The sequence below is a fragment of the Cavia porcellus genome, unplaced genomic scaffold (assembly GCF_034190915.1).
Source record: "Cavia porcellus strain 051 isolate PalLab524CR breed Dunkin Hartley unplaced genomic scaffold, mCavPor4.1 scaffold_30, whole genome shotgun sequence".
NCBI lineage: Eukaryota > Metazoa > Chordata > Mammalia > Rodentia > Caviidae > Cavia > Cavia porcellus.
Window position 1 is genome coordinate 12,164,641 of NW_026947513.1, and position 22,860 is coordinate 12,187,500.

The 22,860-nt window shown below is 42.3% G+C and overlaps 1 protein-coding gene across 9 annotated transcripts in view; it reads left to right on the forward strand.

The window, feature by feature from the left end:
* Positions 1-8,160: 8,160 nt before the first annotated feature.
* Positions 8,161-22,860, forward strand: part of Pcdh7 (protocadherin 7) — a 380,883-nt gene continuing 366,183 nt past the window's right edge. For 4 of the 9 annotated variants that reach the window (XM_063240463.1, XM_063240464.1, XM_063240466.1 and 1 more), the window contains exon 1: positions 8,162-12,450. In XM_063240463.1, the coding sequence (XP_063096533.1) occupies positions 9,274-12,450 (3,177 nt within the window). In that variant the 5' untranslated portion in view covers positions 8,162-9,273. Of the gene's footprint in view, positions 12,451-18,129 lie in introns of all 9 variants that reach the window. The other 5 variants (XM_003467414.5, XM_013149985.3, XR_010044640.1 and 2 more) reach the window with 4 other exon arrangements.

Genomic DNA, 22,860 nt, shown 5'->3' on the forward strand with positions numbered 1-22,860 from the left:
CTTTCAAAACCAATCAGATAGATTTTATATTTTTATGAGTTCTGTTTAAAGCCTTCACATACACTCAGTAAAACAATATGCTTCCAGTGAATCTACTGCCTTGAATAATTCCTGAGGAGAGAATTTCTGTCTTGAACAAACATTATCATGAAGCAAATTCTTTCTAGCCTCTTAGGTTCAGTTATTGAGGATCTGCAAACTAAAACAACAACAGATTAGCAAGAAAGAACACTAGATCTAAGTATGTAGAAATGTGTGCGTGAGAGTTAAAGAAAATGACTCGAAGAGGCAGTTAGCATTTGGAGTTTAAATACCAACGTAAGTGCCCCTCAGCTGAAGAAGCTGGCATAGTGCAGAACAAGTGACATTTAGGAGAAATCTGTGGACCCATGGGACAATAACTGGGATAGAGCACAGTTTCACTGCAGTGTCTGTTATCTTATCCAAGAGCTAGCTTGTGCTAACTCCTTGGTTTCCATGGAAGAATTGCTCTTTTCTGATTCTCCAGGTCCTCGGGAGGGATTGATGACCCCTGAGTTGTTTGGGAAGGCTCTGCTTTGTAGAAGACGGAGGTGTTCAGAAAACCTTCTTGGTGTGGCTGTTGATTCTCAAGTACCATCAGCTGAAAATGTGTCCTTTCAACAGCAATGAAAATACGATACATTCTTCAGTTGGAATTTTACATGTCTGCTAACTGGAAACATACAAACTAATTCCTCTCTCTGCATTTTTAAAGGCAATTATACTCTGCCATGATACAAGTCTAAGAATCCTTTATAACATAATCTGTGGCACTTCACCTTTGTGCCACCACATGGGCCAAGGTGGTAAAGTGAATGCTGGTGAAATTCCTAAAAGTGATTTTGTACTATCATGGTTCCCAGTAACACGATTATGAATAAAAGTAAGTGTGAATCCACAGACATACGCCTTAACACATGCAAATTAAACGGATCCTCACTTTAACTTTACTTGGCTGGAACCTCAAAAATGCCTGTGGTATCACTAATACCATTAAAAAAGAAGTGTGACAGAGAAATTAGAGCTAAAGGAGCTGTATTGTTAATCTATTTCAGGTTTGAATTTTAAGGCTCGTAAATATCAAAAAACATATGACTGTGAAAACACATCCCTTCCTAACTCTATCTCAAGATCAGGGGAGAAGGTGTGGCCAGTGAGAGATCTCCTAAATTTCATGTGTATCGCATTAAGTCTGCCTTGAGAATCCTTAAGAAATAGGGGAACAATTGTATGAGAATGGCTTTTGGTGACTAAAGGAAATGTTGGTTGAAAGAACTTTGGAAAATACTGTGAAATAGAGAAAGTGAAACAGAGACCTCAGTTTCAATGACATCTTTTTGCATTCACACATTTTACTCTTTCTCATATACTTTAAATGTTTGATAAAAAGGAGTAATGTTTTCTACTTCATAGGTGAAAGGAGATGTTTTACTTTAAGGTATCACTTAAAAGGCAGAGGGAAGATACAGTACCAGTACTACCTTGCCTGGGTTGCTTATAAACACTGAGTAACCTGTGGCTAAGATCTGAAGAGAAAGGCAAGGAGTCACAGAAAGAGAAAGCTCTAATTACCATACTGAATGTCCATGTATATTCTTGTCAATATGTATTGTTCCTAATAATTACCTTTAGTAAGGTAACAGCAAGGTTTTCTTCATAAGCAGTCTAGCTAAGAGCTTATATTACATCTTCATATTTTTCCCATTTGGTCACTTGGATACAATATTGAGATTCAGTTACACAGTAAAAGCAAGACTAAGTACAAGAGCTGTAAATAGAGATTCTTTTTTATCTTTCTATATCACCATAATTCAACAATACTTCATCCCAATTCCTGCTCCAAATGTTACAAGTCTATACCAGTTACTAGAAGAAAAATTATAAATAAACTGTCCTCTGATATTAAAAATAGCTAAGGAAGTTTGGAAGTATAACTCCATGGCATTCCAAGGCACAAGGCAATCGGTATATTCCATAGTCAGCTTTGCAAAACAAAACAAATAACTAGTAAACAACAACAAAAAGACAAAAACTGTCAAGTACAAATGTATGTAGTTTTATGAACAAGCTGTCATATCAAAAGAACTGTATTTCCATTTATGACTGAGCAGAACACTTGAAGATTTATAGGTATATAAAGTTGAAATGCGTATTGTCTACTTTGCCAAACTTTTAATTCGATTTTACTTGAATAATTCATTAAATAAATGCTGATGCAAGCATTGTAAATGTACTACTGATCTTTGAAGTCAATGTCAGCTCAAAGACGATTGCTTATTTCCGATTATATTAATAGGCAGTTTTGTATACAGAAAGTTGAATAATGATTTCATTATACACAACAGGTTGCCCTAGAAAGTAAAATCCTTCCATTCAAAGCTGCCCAGAATTAATAAACGGTCTCATCTAGCCACCAGTGAGCCATGACCAAGAATCCTGCCCAAGGCCTAGATTCCACTTCAGAAATATTAGAGGAAAGATCTAATATTAACTCCACGAGGACCACCCGTTGAAAACTCCATTGCAACTAAGTAGTCAAATGTATTACCTTGCCCAGCCTAGAAACAATCCACAGTACGTATTTTCTAAATGAAATTATTCAAATTTGCTTGAATAAAGTTTTTTAGAACCAGGTATCAGTAACTGACATAAAAATGATTTATTTAGTACTTGTTGATGTAAAGATTAAATTTTTTAAAGGTAGTTCATAACTTTCAAATATTTCTAGTAGAAGTAAGGTCATTCATTTGAATATTATCTTCATGAAAGCATTATAATGAGCTCTTTCAAAAATCTCTAACACACATATTATCTAGCTTAGAGGTCATTACTCAGAGCAGCATTTGACACATCTTGCCACAACAGTGAAGAAATGTCACATGTTTCAAGTTCATCCTTTCAAGGGCATTGACAAACCCAATTTTATCACAGATAGTGAAAGGAAATAGCTTCAGACAGTACCATGTAGAATATGGTGCTTGTGCATTATTGAGGATCTTCACCCTAAAATTCATGTGGTTTTTCCAAAATGCTGCATTGTCCCAAACATAGATTGTTGAGAATCTGTTTCTTAATTTAAATTTAAACTTACTCTAAACTTGGAAAAACCTCACAAATTAAACGTTGATAGAAGACAATATTTTGTTAATTGCATCAACTGATGAGATCTTTAAATACAATGGCATAAATTGTAAATCTGTGCTACCCTGCAAATTTACAACACTTAGAAGTTCAGAAAATGAAAAATAACCAAATATTAATTATTACTAAATTCAAAGACAAAATAATCTCTATGAAGTTTTATTTTGAAGCCTAAGGCACTCTAGTGAACTCTGAAACAGGCAACCTATATATTTATATGTAGAAATTTTATTTTCAAGCCTTTGTCTTTGCCAAACAAGACTTTCATACTAATCCAATAAACAGTACAAATCAACTTTGGTTTTTGACTTTTTCTTTTATACATATATTGTAATACATATTTTTGCATACATGGTTTCATGACTGACACAGCACAAGTGGTTCTATTTCTTGGCTAAAAACCAATTTAATAACCACTGAGGCAAGCAGTTATTACCTGCTTAAAAGGAAATCTGTGGTTTTCTTATTTAAGTCACTGAGTTTTAACGTCCATCAAAAAGGCTGTTATTGCAATGAATTATTTAGCCATTTTAGTCTAGTACATATTTTAATACTACAGGCATGAATTTAAAGTTGCAAAATAAGCCTAAAGTTTTTCATAATCCCAAGGACTAGAATCAATGCTTGATAGAAAACAATAGCTTTGCATAGTTATAACTACTATTTAAAATAAATTTGGAACGAAAGTCATTTTAATAATTTAGTTAAGAAAGACTGGAGTGTAGAATTTACCAAAAGCAGTTCATCATAAAAACTTCTAAAGTATATCTATAAATATGGAAAAAGACACACAAGAATCTTTTAAATAGATGAAAGGTCAATAGATTTGGAGATGTCGGGTGTCATATCCTCTGTTTGTCCCTTGGTGGAGTTCTTGAGTCGCTTTCTCCCTTTCCGTCAAACTGTTTTATATTTCTTTCCAGAACGGGATATCATGCTTACTGTATTTAACCTTTTTCTCGTATTATTGTGAATAATACAGCGTCTATTCTAAATGAAGACCCCTCTGAGATCCGATCAATGGTACCTACTTCTGTGTGTGCTTAGCCATAAACTTTTGTTGCCATTAGTTCTATTCCTGGTTTATGCTTTACATCAGGGACCCTGAACGTTATTTTTAAGCTCAGTCATTTAAATTTCTCAACTGCAAAGCAGTTTTAAGCAATTCGAGTTAGCAGGTAAATTTTTTAAGACAACAACAACAACAACAAAAACCCCCTAATACTGTAAGTTTAGGGTAGGACATTTTGGCATACAAATGGAAGTATCCGTTAAGTTTTTATTAAATATATCTTGGAATAGAATATTTGTGTTTTAATCAATTTTATTTTATATCTTAATTGCAATGGGACTTTTTTCTTTTTGGTTTGTTTTACTGTCTGTGACAAGCTAACAGAGGATGAACAGAAATCCCAAATACTTCAACATTGACCATTTTGCTTCCTGCACGTGGTGACGTCCTAACACTGTGATCAATGCAGGCTTTAGGACACTGCACTCATTTTCCTTTTCAGTTCTGGCCACCAAGGCAGCAGCAAGCAGCAGTAGCAGTAAGCTCTTTAATTTATTGCAACCGGTTACACTTTCGATCCCATTTCCTTCAGAATCCTTGCCTTTCAGGTTGTGAAGACAAATGCAGCTCCAGGTCTGAGCAGCCGGGCGGGGCTGGTGGGTGGGCGTGCAGCCGGAGATCAGATTCCCTTGCTGGTGTGTGGGGGGGATTAAATCCCCCGGTTCCATTTAATGAAACTGCTGAGCACTTGTGACACTGGCTGCGGAAATAGGGCGGGGGTGGGGAAAACCCGTTCTCGCGCCTTCTCCCTCCACGCCAGCAGGAGGTGGAGTGTGGGGGTCAATGCTGAAACTGGGGGCGGCAGGGCCTCGGTGTCCCGGATTCACTCGAGCGCCCCGAAGGCTCCTCTCACCTCCCTCTCCCGCCCTCTTCTCCCGCCCATTCTGGCCTCTCCTCCAGAGCCCGCCGCTTGCAAAGCTGCTGTCACGTCCTGGCTGCTCTGGCAGGAAGGTCGGAGCCCGGGACCGACCGGAGGAGGGAGCGCAGCCCGGAGGCTCCGAGGCCCCGCCAGTCTGGACGCGCTGCTCTCCATGCAGCACACGTCGGACCCATTTCCCACGCTGGCTTGGCTCAGCGGCGGAGTCGGTAGGGCTGAGAGTGACGGGGGCGAGCTGGAGACTACCTCCCGCTCGCAGAGGAAACCACTCCACTGTGAAGGACACGCTGCTCCCCTCCCCCGTCGTCCGGGACGAAATGTGCAGCGCGCAGGGCGAAGCCGCCCACTTCGCCCCCGTGCGCGAGCGTGCGCCTGGCCAGTGCGCGCCGGAGCAGAGGGCGGACGCTGCAGACGCAGAGGTGTTTGTTCAACTTTACGGTGTGGAGACAGGGAGTACTCAACGTCTCTGCCCACGCGGCTGCCTGAAGTTTGCAAAATTTTAGTAAAGGTGGCGACAGCGGTGCGTGCGCTGCACCATATTGCCGCGCATCGGAATGCTCAGCTCAGGGCCTCCAAGCTCTGACGGCTTCCCCCTTTCACTCCAGGACCGGGCTAGCAGGAAAGCAGGCGTTCCGATAAACCGGTACTCATGCCAGATGTAAGACAGATTTGGCGTTAGCGCCACTTAGCCGGCTGCGTAGGCGCTGCGGCGCCCGCCCCCGCCCCCGCCTGGAGACTGCGGCGGTGCGCACTGAGCCTGCGCGCCAGGCTTTTCTCGCTGATGCTGCAGATACCGAGCTAAGAGGCTCGGGTGGCAGCCGCGGGAGGGTCACGGGGAAGGCCGGGCTCCTGGCCCTGTCCTCGGAGGGCGAGCCGCCACTTCTGGATGATGATGCTGCTTTAACAGACTGGAAAATACTTGCCAGTTTCCTGCCATATACTATACACACTTCCAGCCTCCGCGCTTCTGCAGTGCACGCTAGGGAGAGCTTGAAAGTCGCCGCCGCCGCCTCCCGCTCCCCACCCCATCCCTACTCGCTGAGCCCGCCCAAACAACCGCGCGCTACATCTGCTCCGAGACTTTACTGGTATTTGGTTTGTTTAAATCATTTTGCCTCCTCACTCAGATCTTGTAGAATATAGGTGCTGGATGGGTTTCTCTTTTTCTTTTCGCTTTAAATATTTATTTAAGGGGCCATCTCTAGATTGGACAAAATTGCCAAAGGCCACCAATTTCCCACAGATAGGTCTCTCTCTCTCTCTTTTTTTTTTTTTTTTTTTTTTTGCTCTTTTGAAGTTATAAAAATCGTCTGCAAATATGTCTTGTCTGCCCCAGCCCTCATCATCTTGCGAGGGGCTGTCTTCTCATAAATAAATGCTGAAATAAACGGGAAGCTGGTTCCAGCTCCAAGTCTACTTGTGATCCAGTGAGGCGAACTGCGGAGGTCGTGATCGAAACTGGGGAAGCCTCGCGTAGAGGGAATAGCAGGGACGAGCAAGTGGCACAAAGTCAGAAGGAGAGGAAAGAAGCAAGGGACACTTGGTACACAAAGTTACCGTTAAAGTTTATTTCCCTTATATCCAGATAGGTGACGCTACACTTTGCTAGTTACTAAAGGCTGCGGGTTTCTGCTCAGAAAATAATATCGAGGTTTCCCACATGTGTGTTACTCCCCAGGCGCGCGCGCGCACACGGTCCACCCCGTGCTAGCACTACGACAGGAATGCCAAGCATTTAAACAAAGGCAGGCATCTTCCTTACCCCACCCCGGCCCTGCTAAGTCTGCGCTCCCAAAAAAGGAGCCTTGGTCTTCTCGCTGTGGAGTTTGCTGTTCTGCATTCACTAATGCAACCCGGCATGGTTTTTTCAAGAACACACCAGGATGGCTTTCTGGATGCACGCGAGGTCCACAACCTAACAGCCATGCCCTAGCCCCTAAGCTAAACTGCAAACCTGAGACCTTCTTCACAGGAGAAGAAAGACACCGTCCGACCAGGGGGAGGAAGAGCAGAGCTATACCCTCGTACCTTTTCTGAAGCACTCCCGCTCCGCATTAGTCAGAGGAAAGGAGGAAATTTACCAGAGTAGGGCAGGGAAAGCCAGCCTGACCCCTTGTCGCTCAGAAAGGGCAACTGAACTCTCGGAGGGAACTAGGCTTTCGGGGGCTGATCTTGGACACTCTGGAAGCGGTCCCGGTAGCTGAAGCTGGGCTTCCCCCGCGCAGAGGCTGGCCGGTGCACCCTCCCGCCTCATCCTCCTGGGCCCTCCTCCCTCTACGCCAGTGTGTAGTTCTAGCGGTTGGGCTGTTAGTGCCGCTGCCGCTGGCGCCGCCGCCGCAGCAGCGCCGGGAACAAGTCTGAGTCGCGAGCGAGCGAGCTTCCAGCGGCAACCACCACTTTGGGCAAACTTGCGGGTTTCTGGCTCGCGGGGATCGAGCGAGAGCTTCCCACTTGCGGTTCAGTTGACTGGGAGCCGCGGCATCCCGAGAGGCAGCGGGAGCGCCCGCACCAGACTCTTCCAGGCGCGAAAGGAGACGAGACAACTGCGGAATTCACCCGCCGTGCCAGGGCACTTCCGAGACAACAGCCGACTGGCACTTTTTCTCCCCTTGGCAAACTGGATTTTTTTTAAAGCTACTTGGCAGCTGTCTCTGACTCCACCTCCTCCTCCTCCTCCTCCTCCTCCTCCTCCTCCTCCTCCTCCTCCTCCTCCTCCACCCCCGCCCCATGCCTTGGGCTTTTCTTCGGAAATCCGGACGGAATTGGGCATCTTTGTTAATTGCCGTTGGGGGAGCCCGGCCGTGCGCTCTCGCCTGGCTAACGTAGCCTCTGCGGTGAGCCCGGCTCGCTCACCTTTGAACCGCAAAGGGCTCAAGTTCAGCTCGAGTTCCCGGCTTAGAGACCGGGAGGAAGCCGAGAGACCTTGCCAGAGAGCGAGTGAGAGAGGGGAAAAGGGGAAAAGAGAGGAGGGAGGAGAGAGGGAGGAGGAAAGAGGAGGGAGGGGAGAAAGAGGCAGGGAGGGGAGGGATCGAGAGAGGGAGAGAGCGCGCGGGGAGAGAGAGGCTGCAATCTCCTCCCTGAATCGCGCACGGCGCTGCAGATCCCGGAGCTCCGACACGCGGGCCGAATGCAGGTGAGGGAAGGCACGGACTCTGCGGCTGCGAACCCAAACTTGGGCACCGCGCGGTGCGCACGCTTCAGCCCTCGCCTCCACCGGCCAGAGGCTGCTGCGGTTTCAGGCGGAGGCTTCGTGACTAATGACCTTGCGCAGAGTTGTTAGAAAAGAGAAAGCCGAGGAGCTCTCGCGGGGGAGAAGCGACCGACTCTGGGCGTCTGTCTCTGAAGATGGTTCGGGCTTCTCTCCTGCGCGCCGGGGGGACCCGGACGCGGACCGCGCGGTGACGCGAGTAGTCTTCCCCGCACTGTGCCCGGAGCGACCTGCCAGATATTTTTTTTTTTTTTTTTTTTTTTCATTCTTGTTCTGCTGACTGACTGCCCGGCTGCCTAGAGGAGTGAGAGTTGAGACTGGCTTGCTGCTGACCACAGAGCCTCGTGCTGGAAGAGGCTCACGTTTTGCCTGGGCATCCGTAGCTGGAGCGGAGACCGGATCTTAGAGTGAGCGGCTGGAACGGGACCGGACTCAACTCGAGTAGCAGCGGCGACTGGCGGGGCTGGCAAGCGGAGGACACTGCAGGCTCGCTCCCCGCCGCTCCCAGCTCCTCCGGCCGCCGGCAGAAGCGGTTCTGGCCCGCTCCGACCGAGAGGGGACGCAGCCAGGGTTCCTCCTCCGGCTGCGGGGATGACTTTCAGGGGGCGGGGGGCGCCGAGCCCGCGGCGCGCAGTGTCCCGTGAACTGTGAGTACTGCGACTGAACGGCGGCCGGCGAGCGGGCGATTAGCACCCATTGCATGAATTATGAAACAATAACTTTCGGAAGAAGCAGGAGAAAAAAAAAAAAAAAAACAACGATCTATTGCTGCACCCCCCACCTCATCCGCCGACTCTACACGCTGCTCCTGCCCCCTCCCTCCCCGCTCCCCTCCTGATTCTTCCGTTCCCGGGGAGGAGAGAGCACTGGGGGAGGGCAGGTGGCCAGCCCTGGAGGAGGGGGCGCCGAGGGCGCAGTGGTCAGAAGGAGCAGTAGCAGCAGCAGCAGGAGAAGATGCTGAGGATGCGGACGGCGGGATGGGCGCGCGGCTGGTGCTTGGGCTGCTGCCTCCTCCTGCCGCTCTGGCTTAGCCTGGCGGCCTCCAAGCAACTCCTCCGGTACCGGCTAGCCGAGGAGGGCCCCGCCGACGTCCGGATCGGCAACGTCGCCTCGGACCTGGGCATCGTGACCGGCTCCGGTGAGGTGACTTTCAGCCTGGAGTCAGGCTCTGAGTACCTGAAGATCGACAACCTCACCGGCGAGCTGAGCACCAGCGAGCGGCGCATCGACCGCGAGAAGCTCCCCCAGTGTCAGATGATCTTCGACGAGAACGAGTGCTTCCTGGACTTCGAGGTGTCGGTGATCGGGCCCTCGCAGAGCTGGGTGGACCTGTTTGAGGGTCGGGTCATCGTGCTGGACATCAACGACAACACGCCCACCTTCCCGTCGCCCGTGCTCACGCTCACAGTGGAGGAGAACCGGCCTGTGGGCACGCTCTACCTGCTGCCCACCGCCACCGACCGTGACTTCGGCCGCAACGGCATCGAGCGCTACGAACTGCTGCAGGAGCCCGGGGGCGGCGGCGGCGGCGAGGGCCGGCGCTCCTTGCCGGCCGACAGCGCCCCCTACCCCGGGGGCGGCGGGAACGGCGCTGGCGGCGGCGGCGGCGGCCCGGGAGGCTCCAAGCGGCGTCCAGACGCTCCGGAGGGCGGCGGCGGGAGCAGCCCCGGCGGGCGCAGCAGCGTGTTCGAGCTGCAGGTGGCGGACACCCCGGACGGCGAGAAGCAACCGCAGCTGATCGTGAAGGGGGCGCTGGACCGCGAGCAGCGAGACTCCTACGAGCTGACCCTTCGGGTGCGCGACGGCGGCGACCCCCCGCGATCCTCGCAGGCTATCTTGCGGGTGCTCATCACCGACGTGAATGACAACAGCCCCCGCTTTGAGAAGAGCGTCTACGAGGCCGACCTGGCTGAGAACAGCGCCCCGGGGACCCCCATTCTGCAGCTGCGCGCCGCGGACCTGGACGTGGGGGTCAATGGGCAGATCGAGTACGTGTTCGGGGCGGCCACCGAGTCGGTGAGGCGGCTCCTGCGCCTGGACGAGACCTCCGGCTGGCTCAGTGTCTTACACCGCATTGACCGCGAGGAAGTGAACCAGCTGCGCTTCACGGTCATGGCCCGCGACCGCGGGCAGCCCCCCAAGACCGACAAGGCCACTGTGGTCCTCAACATCAAGGATGAGAACGACAACGTGCCTTCCATTGAAATCCGCAAGATCGGGCGCATCCCGCTGAAGGACGGGGTGGCCAACGTGGCCGAGGACGTCCTGGTCGACACCCCCATCGCCTTGGTGCAAGTGTCCGACCGAGACCAAGGGGAGAACGGCGTGGTCACCTGCACCGTGGTGGGCGATGTCCCTTTCCAGCTCAAGCCGGCCAGCGACACAGAGGGCGACCAGAACAAGAAAAAGTACTTCCTGCACACCTCGGCGCCTCTAGACTATGAGACCACCCGGGAGTTCAACGTGGTCATAGTGGCGGTGGACTCGGGCAGCCCCAGCCTTTCCAGCAACAATTCCTTAGTTGTCAAAGTGGGAGACACTAACGACAACCCTCCCGTCTTTGGCCAGTCAGTGGTGGAGGTGTACTTCCCTGAGAACAACATTCCGGGGGAGAGAGTAGCTACTGTGCTGGCCACAGACGCTGACAGCGGGAAAAATGCAGAGATCGCTTACTCGCTGGACTCTGCGGTGATGGGGATCTTTGCTATTGATCCCGATTCTGGGGACATCCTTGTAAATACTGTGCTGGACCGCGAGCAGACAGACAGGTATGAGTTTAAAGTTAATGCCAAAGACAAAGGCATCCCTGTGCTACAGGGCAGCACCACAGTAATTGTGCAGGTGGCTGATAAGAATGACAATGACCCTAAGTTTATGCAGGACATCTTTACCTTTTATGTGAAAGAAAACTTGCAACCCAACAGCCCAGTGGGAATGGTTACCGTGATGGATGCTGACAAAGGACGGAATGCAGAGATGAGCCTCTATATTGAGGAGAACAGTAATATTTTTTCCATTGAAAACGACACAGGGACGATTTATTCCACAATGTCTTTTGACCGGGAACATCAGACCACCTACACTTTCAGGGTCAAGGCTGTGGATGGTGGGGATCCTCCCAGATCTGCCACTGCCACTGTCTCGCTCTTTGTGATGGATGAAAATGACAACGCTCCCACAGTTACCCTTCCCAGAAATATTTCTTACACCTTGCTGCCACCTTCGAGTAATGTCAGGACAGTTGTAGCTACAGTGTTGGCAACAGACAGTGATGATGGCATCAATGCAGACCTGAACTACAGCATTGTGGGAGGGAATCCCTTCAAGCTGTTTGAGATTGATTCCACCAGTGGTGTGGTTTCCTTAGTGGGAAAACTTACCCATAAGCATTATGGCTTGCACAGGTTGGTGGTACAAGTGAATGACAGTGGGCAGCCTTCCCAGTCCACCACCGCTCTGGTGCATGTGTTTGTCAATGAAAGTGTTTCTAATGCAACTGTGATTGACTCCCAGATAGCCAGAAGTCTGCATACCCCACTCACCCAGGATATAGCTGGTGACCCAAGCTATGAAATCAGCAAACAGAGGCTCAGTATTGTCATCGGGGTGGTTGCTGGCATTATGACAGTGATCCTAATCATTTTAATTGTTGTGATGGCAAGGTACTGCAGGTCCAAAAATAAAAATGGCTATGAGGCTGGCAAAAAAGACCATGAAGACTTTTTTACACCCCAGCAGCATGACAAATCTAAAAAGCCTAAAAAGGACAAGAAAAACAAAAAATCAAAGCAGCCACTCTACAGCAGCATTGTCACTGTAGAAGCTTCTAAGCCAAATGGACAGAGGTATGATAGTGTCAATGAGAAGCTGTCGGACAGTCCAAGCATGGGCAGATACCGATCTGTGAATGGGGGGCCTGGCAGTCCTGACCTGGCAAGGCATTACAAATCTAGTTCCCCATTGCCTACTGTCCAGCTGCACCCCCAGTCACCCACTGCAGGAAAAAAACACCAGGCTGTACAAGATCTACCGCCAGCCAACACATTTGTGGGAGCAGGAGACAACATTTCAATTGGATCAGATCACTGCTCTGAGTACAGCTGTCAAACCAATAACAAGTACAGCAAACAGGTAAGATTCATTCCAAATATGTTCAATTATCCTAGAGAGGGCTAGTAACTCTGAGGCAGATCAGCTTCTGTCAAGTTGCGTTTTCTCTTTCTAAAGGCTAGTATTTAAATTTTTATAGCAGAAATTTAATATGCACCATTAATATAGCATAGGCCTTCCATGAGAGGTGTGTAACTATTTTGCAGGTGAGAGCCAATGTTCACTAAGTTACTGAAGGATATATTCAAAATAGACAGTGTTTTGCACTTCTCTTTGCATTTGGAAGCTCTAATGCATTTTACATTTTCGGTTTACAGGATAAATATGTATATACTGCTTGGATAGTTTTAAGTGGATAATTGCATCCAGAGAGAAATGTTCTAAAGTTACTACTGGTGTCTATGCAAATTGGGCATTATAGAAATGTTAGCTGTGCTTTACATCATTCAGGATTTTACAAATAAGCAGATGCTGATTGATGCAAATAGAGTACTAAGTCTGGGCTATGAAAACACTGACTAATTTGACAAAAATACTGACTTAAAGTATTTATTGATATGCAAGTGTCCTGAAAAACTACATTTTAATACTTTATAGCAGTAGATATTCATAGCAATTATGCTCTGATGACATACAATCAACAGTTTGTTCTTTCTTCTCAGTATTAAAATTTCATAATAAGAAATAAGGTTCATGGGAGTTTTGTTATTTAAGCCACAAAGTGAAAATGATTATAGTTACATATTGTGTGCAAGACTAGCTTGATATGCTTTTGATGTACTTTCAATATAAAGGTTATGTGGAGTGTTGAGCACAGTTGTTTCTTGATAAAAGGTAGAAACAATAAAGAACTGATATGGGTGCATTCTGAGGGAAACTTCAGAAAATGAAAATTTTGTTTTTGAAAGGTTTGCTTATGTCATGTAGAATACTATTTACTTTTTATGCTCACCAAAGTTTGAAACACAACAAATGTAACCTTTTGGAAACTACTCTAATACTGCAGCAAACTCTGCTAATCAAATACTGCATATTCTTTATTGCTGGAACACATCTCAAGAAACACATTTATGACTGTCAAATAAGATTACATAATGGGTTTTCTGCTGAATACGTTTTGCCTGTGAAATTGTGTGATCCTTGAAAAACTGAGGAAAAATAAAAAAAAACATTGTATACTTTCATTTCAGAAAAGAGATATTAATTCTTTATTGCTTTCAAAGTTGTTAAAGTTAATTTCCTAAAGTAACATTTTCTATATGTACTACTTTATTGTAGCTATTTAGATAAGGAGAAACGGACTTAATGTTCTTTTACATCCAATAAAAAAAGCAATCCAAGAAAACATAAGTTTCAACTACACTGCATGGAATAGTTTTTGAGGCAGAGTATCTTTTGAGACAGTTAAGTTTAAGAGTTTATGTATTTTAAATCAAATACATAACATTGGAGAGTCTCTATTTGCCTTATTATACTTTACCTGAACTTAGATGCAGATTTTTGTTTTACTTTTGATGGTGGTATCAGTTTTGTAAACAAGGAAAATTTGTGTTAAAATAACACTTTTATAAGATGGCTTAGAACTTTCCCTAGAAAATACTAGCATGCAGTACCAAAGAGAGTGAAAAGATCTTTCCACAGACTTTGTACTTCTCCCTCCCTTCATAAAAATACTTTTGCATTTTGGTTGAATGGCATTTGCACTCTTACGCTTTTGAGTGGTCATCTCAAGTGGCAGATTTACAGATACTTTATGTAAATGCTAATATGTTCTTTGCTCTCTCTTAAGATTTATTTGGCTCATTAGATGGGGTTACCTCTATGTTCTTAAATTTTTAAAACATCCACTATCAAGACTGTGAGCATCTTGTCTGAGAGGCAAAGTGATAGGCTTATAAATAAACTAATGTATGGTATTAGTCTCTTAACTGAATGAAGTCCATATTCCAAAAGAGAAAACCCACAAAGCATTTGGAATGAATCACACAGTTTGCCATGAGTGACTATGGAAAACTCTATGTCATTAGGTATTCAAAAGATGTATAAAGTTTTAACCACAAGTAGCTGACCTACAATGAAATAAAGGCAAATGAAGCACATTCCCCTTAATGTAATTAGTAATAGTAATTGATACGCTTCATCTCCTCAATATTGCTGTCAGGGGACCAGGGATCCATTTACAAAGTTACATTCCTTTCAGACATCTGAGATAAACAGACTCTTTTTGTTCTGATTTTTATTTGTGTCATAAGAAATGAGTTGTTTTTTCTTAAAAAAATATTATCACCTTCAATTTTCGCAGAACTGATAGGTTTTCTTACTTGAAACCTTTTGTTCACAAAAAGGTTACATAAGGTTTCTTTTTTTAAAGTTTTTCTCTTTTGACAAATGAATTTACCTGTTAAAAAATTTGAAAGTTGTATGCTTTTCGTTTCCTTATAATAGATAGTAATTAAAAATTGGAGATTTGATTTGATTCAAAGGCTTAAATTTATGTATTTTCTGAATTATCTTACTATTTTTTATTTATAATGAAATGAAGGTGATGTTTCTTACAGTGTTCTCTCCATCAGAATTACAAAGTTTGATGTGCTGCTCTTACGTGGTATTAATTACCCAATTTTAGCATGTTAAACAGCTTTGTGGAAATGAAAGTGTAAATAATACACTCCTCTTTCCCCCCTCCCTTCTTTTTGGTTTATTTTCATAGTCTCTAGAGACATTCAAATCAAGCTTCTAGAGTGCTTTTTGGCAGACTCTACATGTGTGCTGCAGAGTTGATGGAATTTTTTTTCTGAAATTCACACATTAGAAAAACTGAAGATGTAGCCCAAGTTTTCATAGAGTAGACCTTTGCAATTCAAACAAAAGCCTGTGCTGACAACTACCTAATATATTTTGTTGAGCAAATTATGGATCATTGCAAAATTATTGAGATTAAGTGTTCCCTTTTCCATTTTATTCTTTCTTTACTTGGCACACTTGGTGTTGGTAGTTGTTAAAGTTTGGTGCCCTAGCAGTAGTACTGTGCTTTTGGTTTATAAAATAAAGGAAAATGCACTCAGGGTACTTTTAAATATCCAGTGTTTTACTCTGCTAAATGTTTTCAGTTTTTCTTAAAGAGTAATATAATGCTAAAAACTTACTAGACATTATAAAAGTACAATTACCACTTTGTTATTCTCAAATCCTGTTGAGCTTATCTTTGACATGCTGTTATTTAGATAATGCACTTACAAGTAAAAGTTTTATTGTATTTTGTAAATGGAAAGTAAGGTACTGTATTTTTGGCAAGAATTTAGCTCAAACAAACATTTATTTTAAAATCCATTTGCAACTGATCTTGAAATACTCAAGAAAAAAATTTCATATTAACTCCAGTGACAGTTTGCCTATTCTAAGGAACTGCTGAATTAGTCTGAATAAAGTTCTCTTTAGTTGATTAAATTATGTTCAACACATTCATTGCATACTTTGTAGAAAAAATAGGCAGAACTTTAAAAAAACTATTATATTGGAAGCAAGTGACTTGCCATTGCTATTAGCATGCACCGCACAAAGAAAATAAGATATCAACTTATTGGTGCATGCATACACCATCATTACACTTTGGTAGTAGTTTATCTCCAAGTAACCCTAGGCACAGCTTCTGGTTCCAGTTCTGTAAGTGTGTCTTACATAGCTGTCTTATCTATCATCAAGGATTCTTTCAAGAGGCTCAGTGAACCTGCATATGATGAAATCTCTGTTACATTTGTTTTCAGGCTCCTAAGAAGCCCTACTTGATGGAAGTTAAGTCATATGTTTAGTCAGTAGACATCTACTAAAACAATATTACCTGGATCTCTATGAAATATGCTAAAGGTCATGCAGCCAGTTAATCTGCAGTGGATACGCAAATTTAAAGGAAAGTCCACATCTTAATTTAAACTTTACCATAAGCTATTCTAAATCGATGAATTTGCCTTAAAACCACAAAATCAAACAGTTGCACCACTAGATTTTTGGTTTTGGTTTTGTGATGCTCATACATTGATATGTGGAAAATACACTGCACTTCAAATACATACCAAGTCAAAATAAAATATTGTAAAATAAACAGCTAAGTGCCTGTACCTGAAATCATTAGAGTCATTACATTTTAGAATTAAAAGATAGGAGCAAAAAAGTCTTTTAGTTTTATGGAAGAGGAAACTAAGGCCTGGCATGGAAAAAGTTATTTGATTAGGATCACAAAATTATTAGCTACATTGTAGATCAGAATCCAAGTCATGGAATGTAGAGTTTGGTGGCTTCTTTTTTTAATCTATCTTATATATACCACTTTTATGGAAAGAGACTGAATTTCTGTATCTTTATGTAGTCAGATACTTACAACTATATATTTGGCTAAAGGCAGACAATTTTACAGTGAATGTAACTGTGCTTTAGGCTCTAGTTGTTATTTGTGGAATTATATAGGATTTTTTTCATTCAAAATTTATAGATTTTCAATAGAAAGTAAGAATTCTTTCCCTCATGTAAGGTACATTTAAATTACAGTAATTCTACATGACTGAGAACATATATTCAACAAGTCGACAGAATTTTTAATTTTAGCAGCACAATGGCCTAGCTTTTGGTGTCAATGAAAATGAAAATGTATCTTAATAGAAAAGAATAGAAAGCTCTATACATTATGTATGAGATTTCTATCCATCTCAGATTGAGATTATAGTTCACATTTTTCATCCACGTTGATAGCTTTTTGTTTCCTGAGCTCCTCTGTATTTCACACACCTTGCAAACTCTTCCTCGTAGCATTCTCAACACCCAATGATGAACTAATTTTCTCTTTGAAGTTGATTTCTAGAAAATTTTTGGCAGGACGTGACGTTTTTTTACTTTTTTAATGCCCCCTTGTCAAGAGATGGCTCCCTTGTCAGGAAGTTAACCAATCTACTTTATTAAATCTAAACATGGGGATAAATATAAATTACTGAATTTGTTAATTTGAAAAATAGACCAAACTGTTTTTAAAACTAAATGTAGTGTCACAAAGCCATTATTTTGCCTCAAGCATGGATGCTGTTAGACTCTGTAACATCATTGAGGGTTTGTACTGTTTATATTTTAGTAGTATAAAATTAATTTCTAGACTATAGCAAGGTTCACCATTCATGTATTTGCTGTGATTCTGCAGAAAGTCTAAGATATGTTCACATATGTAGAGAGTAAGCCTAGTTTCTCTCTCTCTCTTTTTTTTTTTCCTTTTGTTTCTTTCTTTTTACAAAGCTCTAGATTTTTCTTAAACAGGCTCTGTGCGGCGGTACATTACACAGTGCTTTATTTAGCATTAGTGTTGTGGCAGAAATCACATTTCCAAGAACTGAGCTGAAACCACTAAAACTAATCTTAATTATCACTTCTGGTGAATTAATGTTTTAAAGACGGAATAAAGGTTTATTTTCGGGAATTTAGTGATGTTTGTATTGAACACTAACACTGTGTACAAACAACAAAACTATTATAGCTAAGTTGCATTCCTCTGACAAGTTAACTTTTTTCTGAGCATATTTATAAATCAATACAAAATTTATAAATAGAATTTGTCGTGCTCCCAAATCTCTACTTCAGTCTTCCAATTGAGCATAGTCATAGGGAAAAATTTCTTTGTTGTATTTTTTTTACCTGCATAAATCTTTATTTTCCTTCTTTCAGATGCGTCTACATCCATACATTACTGTGTTTGGCTGAATTCCACTCTAATAAGATGCTCCATTTTGACCATACTGATGACCTTGCTGCTCCGAAACCTGCTGGGGCCCTTGGCCGTGGGGTGTCAGCCAATCACTACTTCTTCCATTTGTTGTACAATTTATTTTCAAAATTTTTTTCTTATTTAAGGAAAATTAGTACGCAAATAAATAAATCTATAGAAGAAACAGTATCGATACAGAAGTGCTCTACTAATGAATGTCTAAATCACCAGTTCCATCCTCAAGGAGATGGTTAGCACCTATTAGATTGAATAATGAAGTCATTAGGAGAAAAATCCAAAACTGCATTTCAACAGTAATTTTAAGAACTTGGCTGTGTGTGATCTAAAGAAAATTAGGGCTTTTACATCTTTGTGCATAGTACATTAAATTCTGACTTTAAGTAAAAAGCTAAATTGATCGATATTTTTTATGTGTTATGTGATGACAACTTTTTCCAGGATCAGTATATCGTTCTGTCAGAGGAAAGCATATTCTTTAGTTCCTTCTGCAGGTGCCCTTTGAATGCCATAGTGTGTGTTCATGTTTTTACCTAAACACATATATTTAAAGACTTGAACAGTATTTATAAAACTGTCTGTGAAACAAATTCAAGACTTTGATTTTGTAGTTACATAGGCACAGCAATGGATTCATATTTACTCTTGATCTTGAAATACTGACCAAAGTGTAGAATGTTCAAGGTTTGTTTGTTTGTTCATTTGTTTTGATAAACTTCTTAAGAGCATTTGCAGTTTCTCAGATTTCCTGAAATCACTGTAGTAACTTTCTGAAGGAGTGTATGGATTCCTCTTTTGTGTGCTCACTTTATAAGAAGGCTATTCTATATGATATCAGATAACATAAATTTAATTCATTCTAAGAATTTAGCACATTACACAATGTTCAGTGAGCAACTGACTTGATTTCAATCATATAAGCAACATTTTGGCTAAGTTAGGGAACTCTTTAGATGGCCAGTCTACCTCTTCTTGTTTGTATATTATTTCTGTTTTCTTTTTATGTTGTATATGTTTATGTGGCTTGCCCAAGTATTCCATATGTAAAGTTTGATTACTGTGTAATAAATTTACCATGCCACCTACTCTATTAAAATTTTCTACAAGTTTCACAATCCTAAGAAGCCAAATTCTCAAGCTTTTGTTTTGTTTTGTTTTGAATCATTATCAATAAAATGCTCCTTTCAGGAAAAAAAAATATTTGAGAACGACATTTAGAGTATAAAGCGAGAGGAAATGCACTGTAACCCATGCAAATCCCTAATATACACTTGAGGATTTTTATTCTATTAGCTGTTTATTTAATCTTGCGAAAGGGAAATGTTCTGAAGTATCCTTGAGGCTACACTGAAATTCCTGAGCAAAACTTAATTATCCTGAATCTCTGATTCTGTTTTGTGCATAAGGACCAGTGTAAGAGGCTGGTGAAAGAACCCTTACCACTTTCCTGATACTTGAAAATGCTTCTTTCTTGGCCTCAAGTAGAAAACTTCCTTTGATATATTTAAAATGCAAATCTGGTAGAAATCACACCAATTCAAAAACAAGTGAAAGAGAAAAAGTCCACAATTGAATTAATTGAATATGCAATCAGTACAAAAAGTGATATTTATGAATACTGTCACACGGAGGCTAAATGTCAGCATTTTGGAAACTCAGGTTGTATCACAATCTTAGGGCATGAAACAATGTCTCAACTCTCTGCTACATTTCATAGAAAGCAATGAAATAGAAAATTTCCAGCTATGCCACCATAGTAAGAATAAATGCTGTCTTTTGCAACTTTTGTTTCACTTATGTTTGTGTACATGTGAGTATTCTTATTCATGTGTTTGTAAAAATGCATCTTATTGTAGAAGAAATTGAAAAGTTTCGAGAACTGTATTGTTTTGGGTGGGAAATTTTGGCTGTTTACTATTTTTATTAGAAAAAATACCATAATAAGTCAAGCTACGGATTACTAACCTTCCTAGGAATTTTAGTGTGCTATTAAATTGAAACAGATTGGTTAACAGTATAACTGTTGTAGTAGCTTAAAAGTAGCAAAAAGTTTCTGGGAATTTGTTCTTTCTTTTATTTTGGCTTTAAAAATGGCAGGATCTCACCAAGTTGTTAACTTGTCCAGGCTAGGTGGGGAATTCTCAGTCCTCTTCTTTGTGCCTTCCAAAGTATTAGGACTACAGGAGCTAAGCCGGGCTTTTTAATTGTTTGTTTGTCTGTTTGATCTTTGAGCACATGTGTTTGATTCAGTGACCAGGCAAACTACCCTTCTCTCCACTTTCTTGCTCCCAAATGTCATCAACCTCCTGTCTCCTGATGAGTCTCCCTTGTAATTATTGAAGCTTACCTTTTGAAGGTACCTGTGGACAGATGGAGAGAGACTCTAAACAATCCATGCATTATATATTTTAGCTTTAGTATATTTTATTTTAAATTATAAGACAATGATTTAAATTAAAAGACAATAATTACATTACAAAATGTAAGGAAGAATATGATAATATGGGTTTATTTAACACAAATCATTCATCAAAGTGGGGTTTCTTTCTTCTAATATGTCTAACATTAGCCCTAGTATTGAGTATGCAAAGAATAGTATATAGAGTCTTAGATAATTAATGTATTATCGTCACTGGGAGGCCAGGTCCTGATGCAGTGGGAAAATAATATCCCCACTTCCTTGGTTCTATATTCTTTGTGACCTTGATGAAAGAATTCAGTAGATCCCCCATAGGTACTGCAGAATTATAGGTAGAATTTATTGTAAAATAGATACAGAGAAAGTTACACTTTCTCTGTGCCATGAAGGCATCTGCCCCTGGTTTGGATGTATTTTTATGCACATAGAAATTAGTCCTGGGGTTCAGAGAACTACTATATTTATAATACTTATTAAGATTTTACTTAGAAGTTACTTTGAAATTGCAAAATATCTTCCATCCTTTTCAGAGGGCCAATGTTTCCTAAAGGTCTTAAATTACGTTGAGAATTTACAAAAGGAAATTTGAGAAAAATGAGCTGTTCATTTCAACCACATCTCAGCTTAAGCAGGAGGGTCTTTAAAGGTTTCCCTTCCTAATATCCTTGGGTTGAAGGCCATGGCATTCAAGAATGCAGTCAGAGGGTCAGGTAGCAGGGTGCTGGAAGACGTGTTCAGGGTGTCTAACCTGTAACACATCATTGTCCTCTGTGGGGTTGCTTTGAGTGTGGGCATAACCAATGATTATAAATATATTCTGCATTGAAGTCTTTCTTTAAGTAACCTGCAACACATGCCATTTGGGGGGTTCTCAGCTCTTTTATCCCTCAGTCTAACTACCTGCACAAATGTTAGTTGAACACTTGGACAAAGGACTTGAGGTATGGTGTTTAGGTAGCCTACAAATCCATTCACATTGGGTCTGGAAAATGCTGTAGTGCCTCCTGACTGTTCCTCTCCTCCTCTGCTGGGTAGGCCTCTCCTCTGTGCAAAGCTTCCTGTGAATAGCCTGAAGACCTTTCCATCACTGCATCACATGTGACCTTTGCTTCAGTAGCAAATGAACAATTCTCTCATTTCTCTTCCTTCCTTTTTGGTGGTGTAAACAGCAAATCCTTAAATAAAATAAACTGAAGCAAATATTTAAGGCATATGATGAAGCACTGGTCACCCAGTAAACTTAACACATTTTGAGGGGGTATGAAGAAGAACCATACAACATATGGGTTTTAAGGATTTTTAAAATTTTATTTTCTGGAGATCTTTATCCAGGGAAAAAATAGATACATGTACGCCCAAACACATGCACGAATTTCTGTACCCGTCAATTTATATATTCTTACCGATGATATTCCTTCACTCTGCCAACTCATGCTTGCTGATAAAGTTTCTATTTTCATTCAGCCCATGGCAAGCAGTCGTTTTTTAAAGGTGAGAGCCCAGCATATCTGTAAAGAGAAATGTGTAGCTGATTCTGTAAGAGAAGGAATCCAGGAGTGGAAATACTCCCTGAGGTGAAAGGGAAGGGCATTGAGCCTTGCAAAGGAGTCTGGAAAGGCCAGGGGAGCTCTTCCTTTGAAATGTAAATGATCTCTGGAGGAACTGAGTTTAGCCTTCCCCTCACCTGGCTGTAAATTGCTTTAATCAGATAACTAGGTCAGCCCATCCCAAAGATCCATATTCCTTAAGAAAAGGGAATCTTGATTAGGGAAGAGGCAGCCCGCTGAAATTTTAGGGGACTGAAAGGACCCAATGTCTCTTATTACAGCAAGGAACAGGGCTGCAGAGCAAGATTGTATCAGAAAGGAGAACCGGGACTGGCAAGGGCAAAAGCAGGCCTGGCCCTGAAGGATACACTAAATGTCAGGGTTGATGGAACCCTAAGATTAGAGTGGAAAACCCGTGACCTCCACTTCCATTCAGACCAGGTGTTTTGTGCTGGTTTGGTTTTTGTTTTGTCTACAATACTGAGTTTCACTGCATTGTCTCCATTCATTTTGTGCTTCTGTACTTTTCAGAGAGAAAGAATAAAGAGGGGGTAAAAAGTACAAAAGCTTCATAGCTCAGCAATCCACCCTCTGCCTACTATTATTATTCAACTAGAGTAATAAAAATAGTCACCACTTATTGAGACATTATTGTCACACAATTGTTTTTTAGTTTTCACTTGAGGAAGCTGTGACTTAAAGAGGAC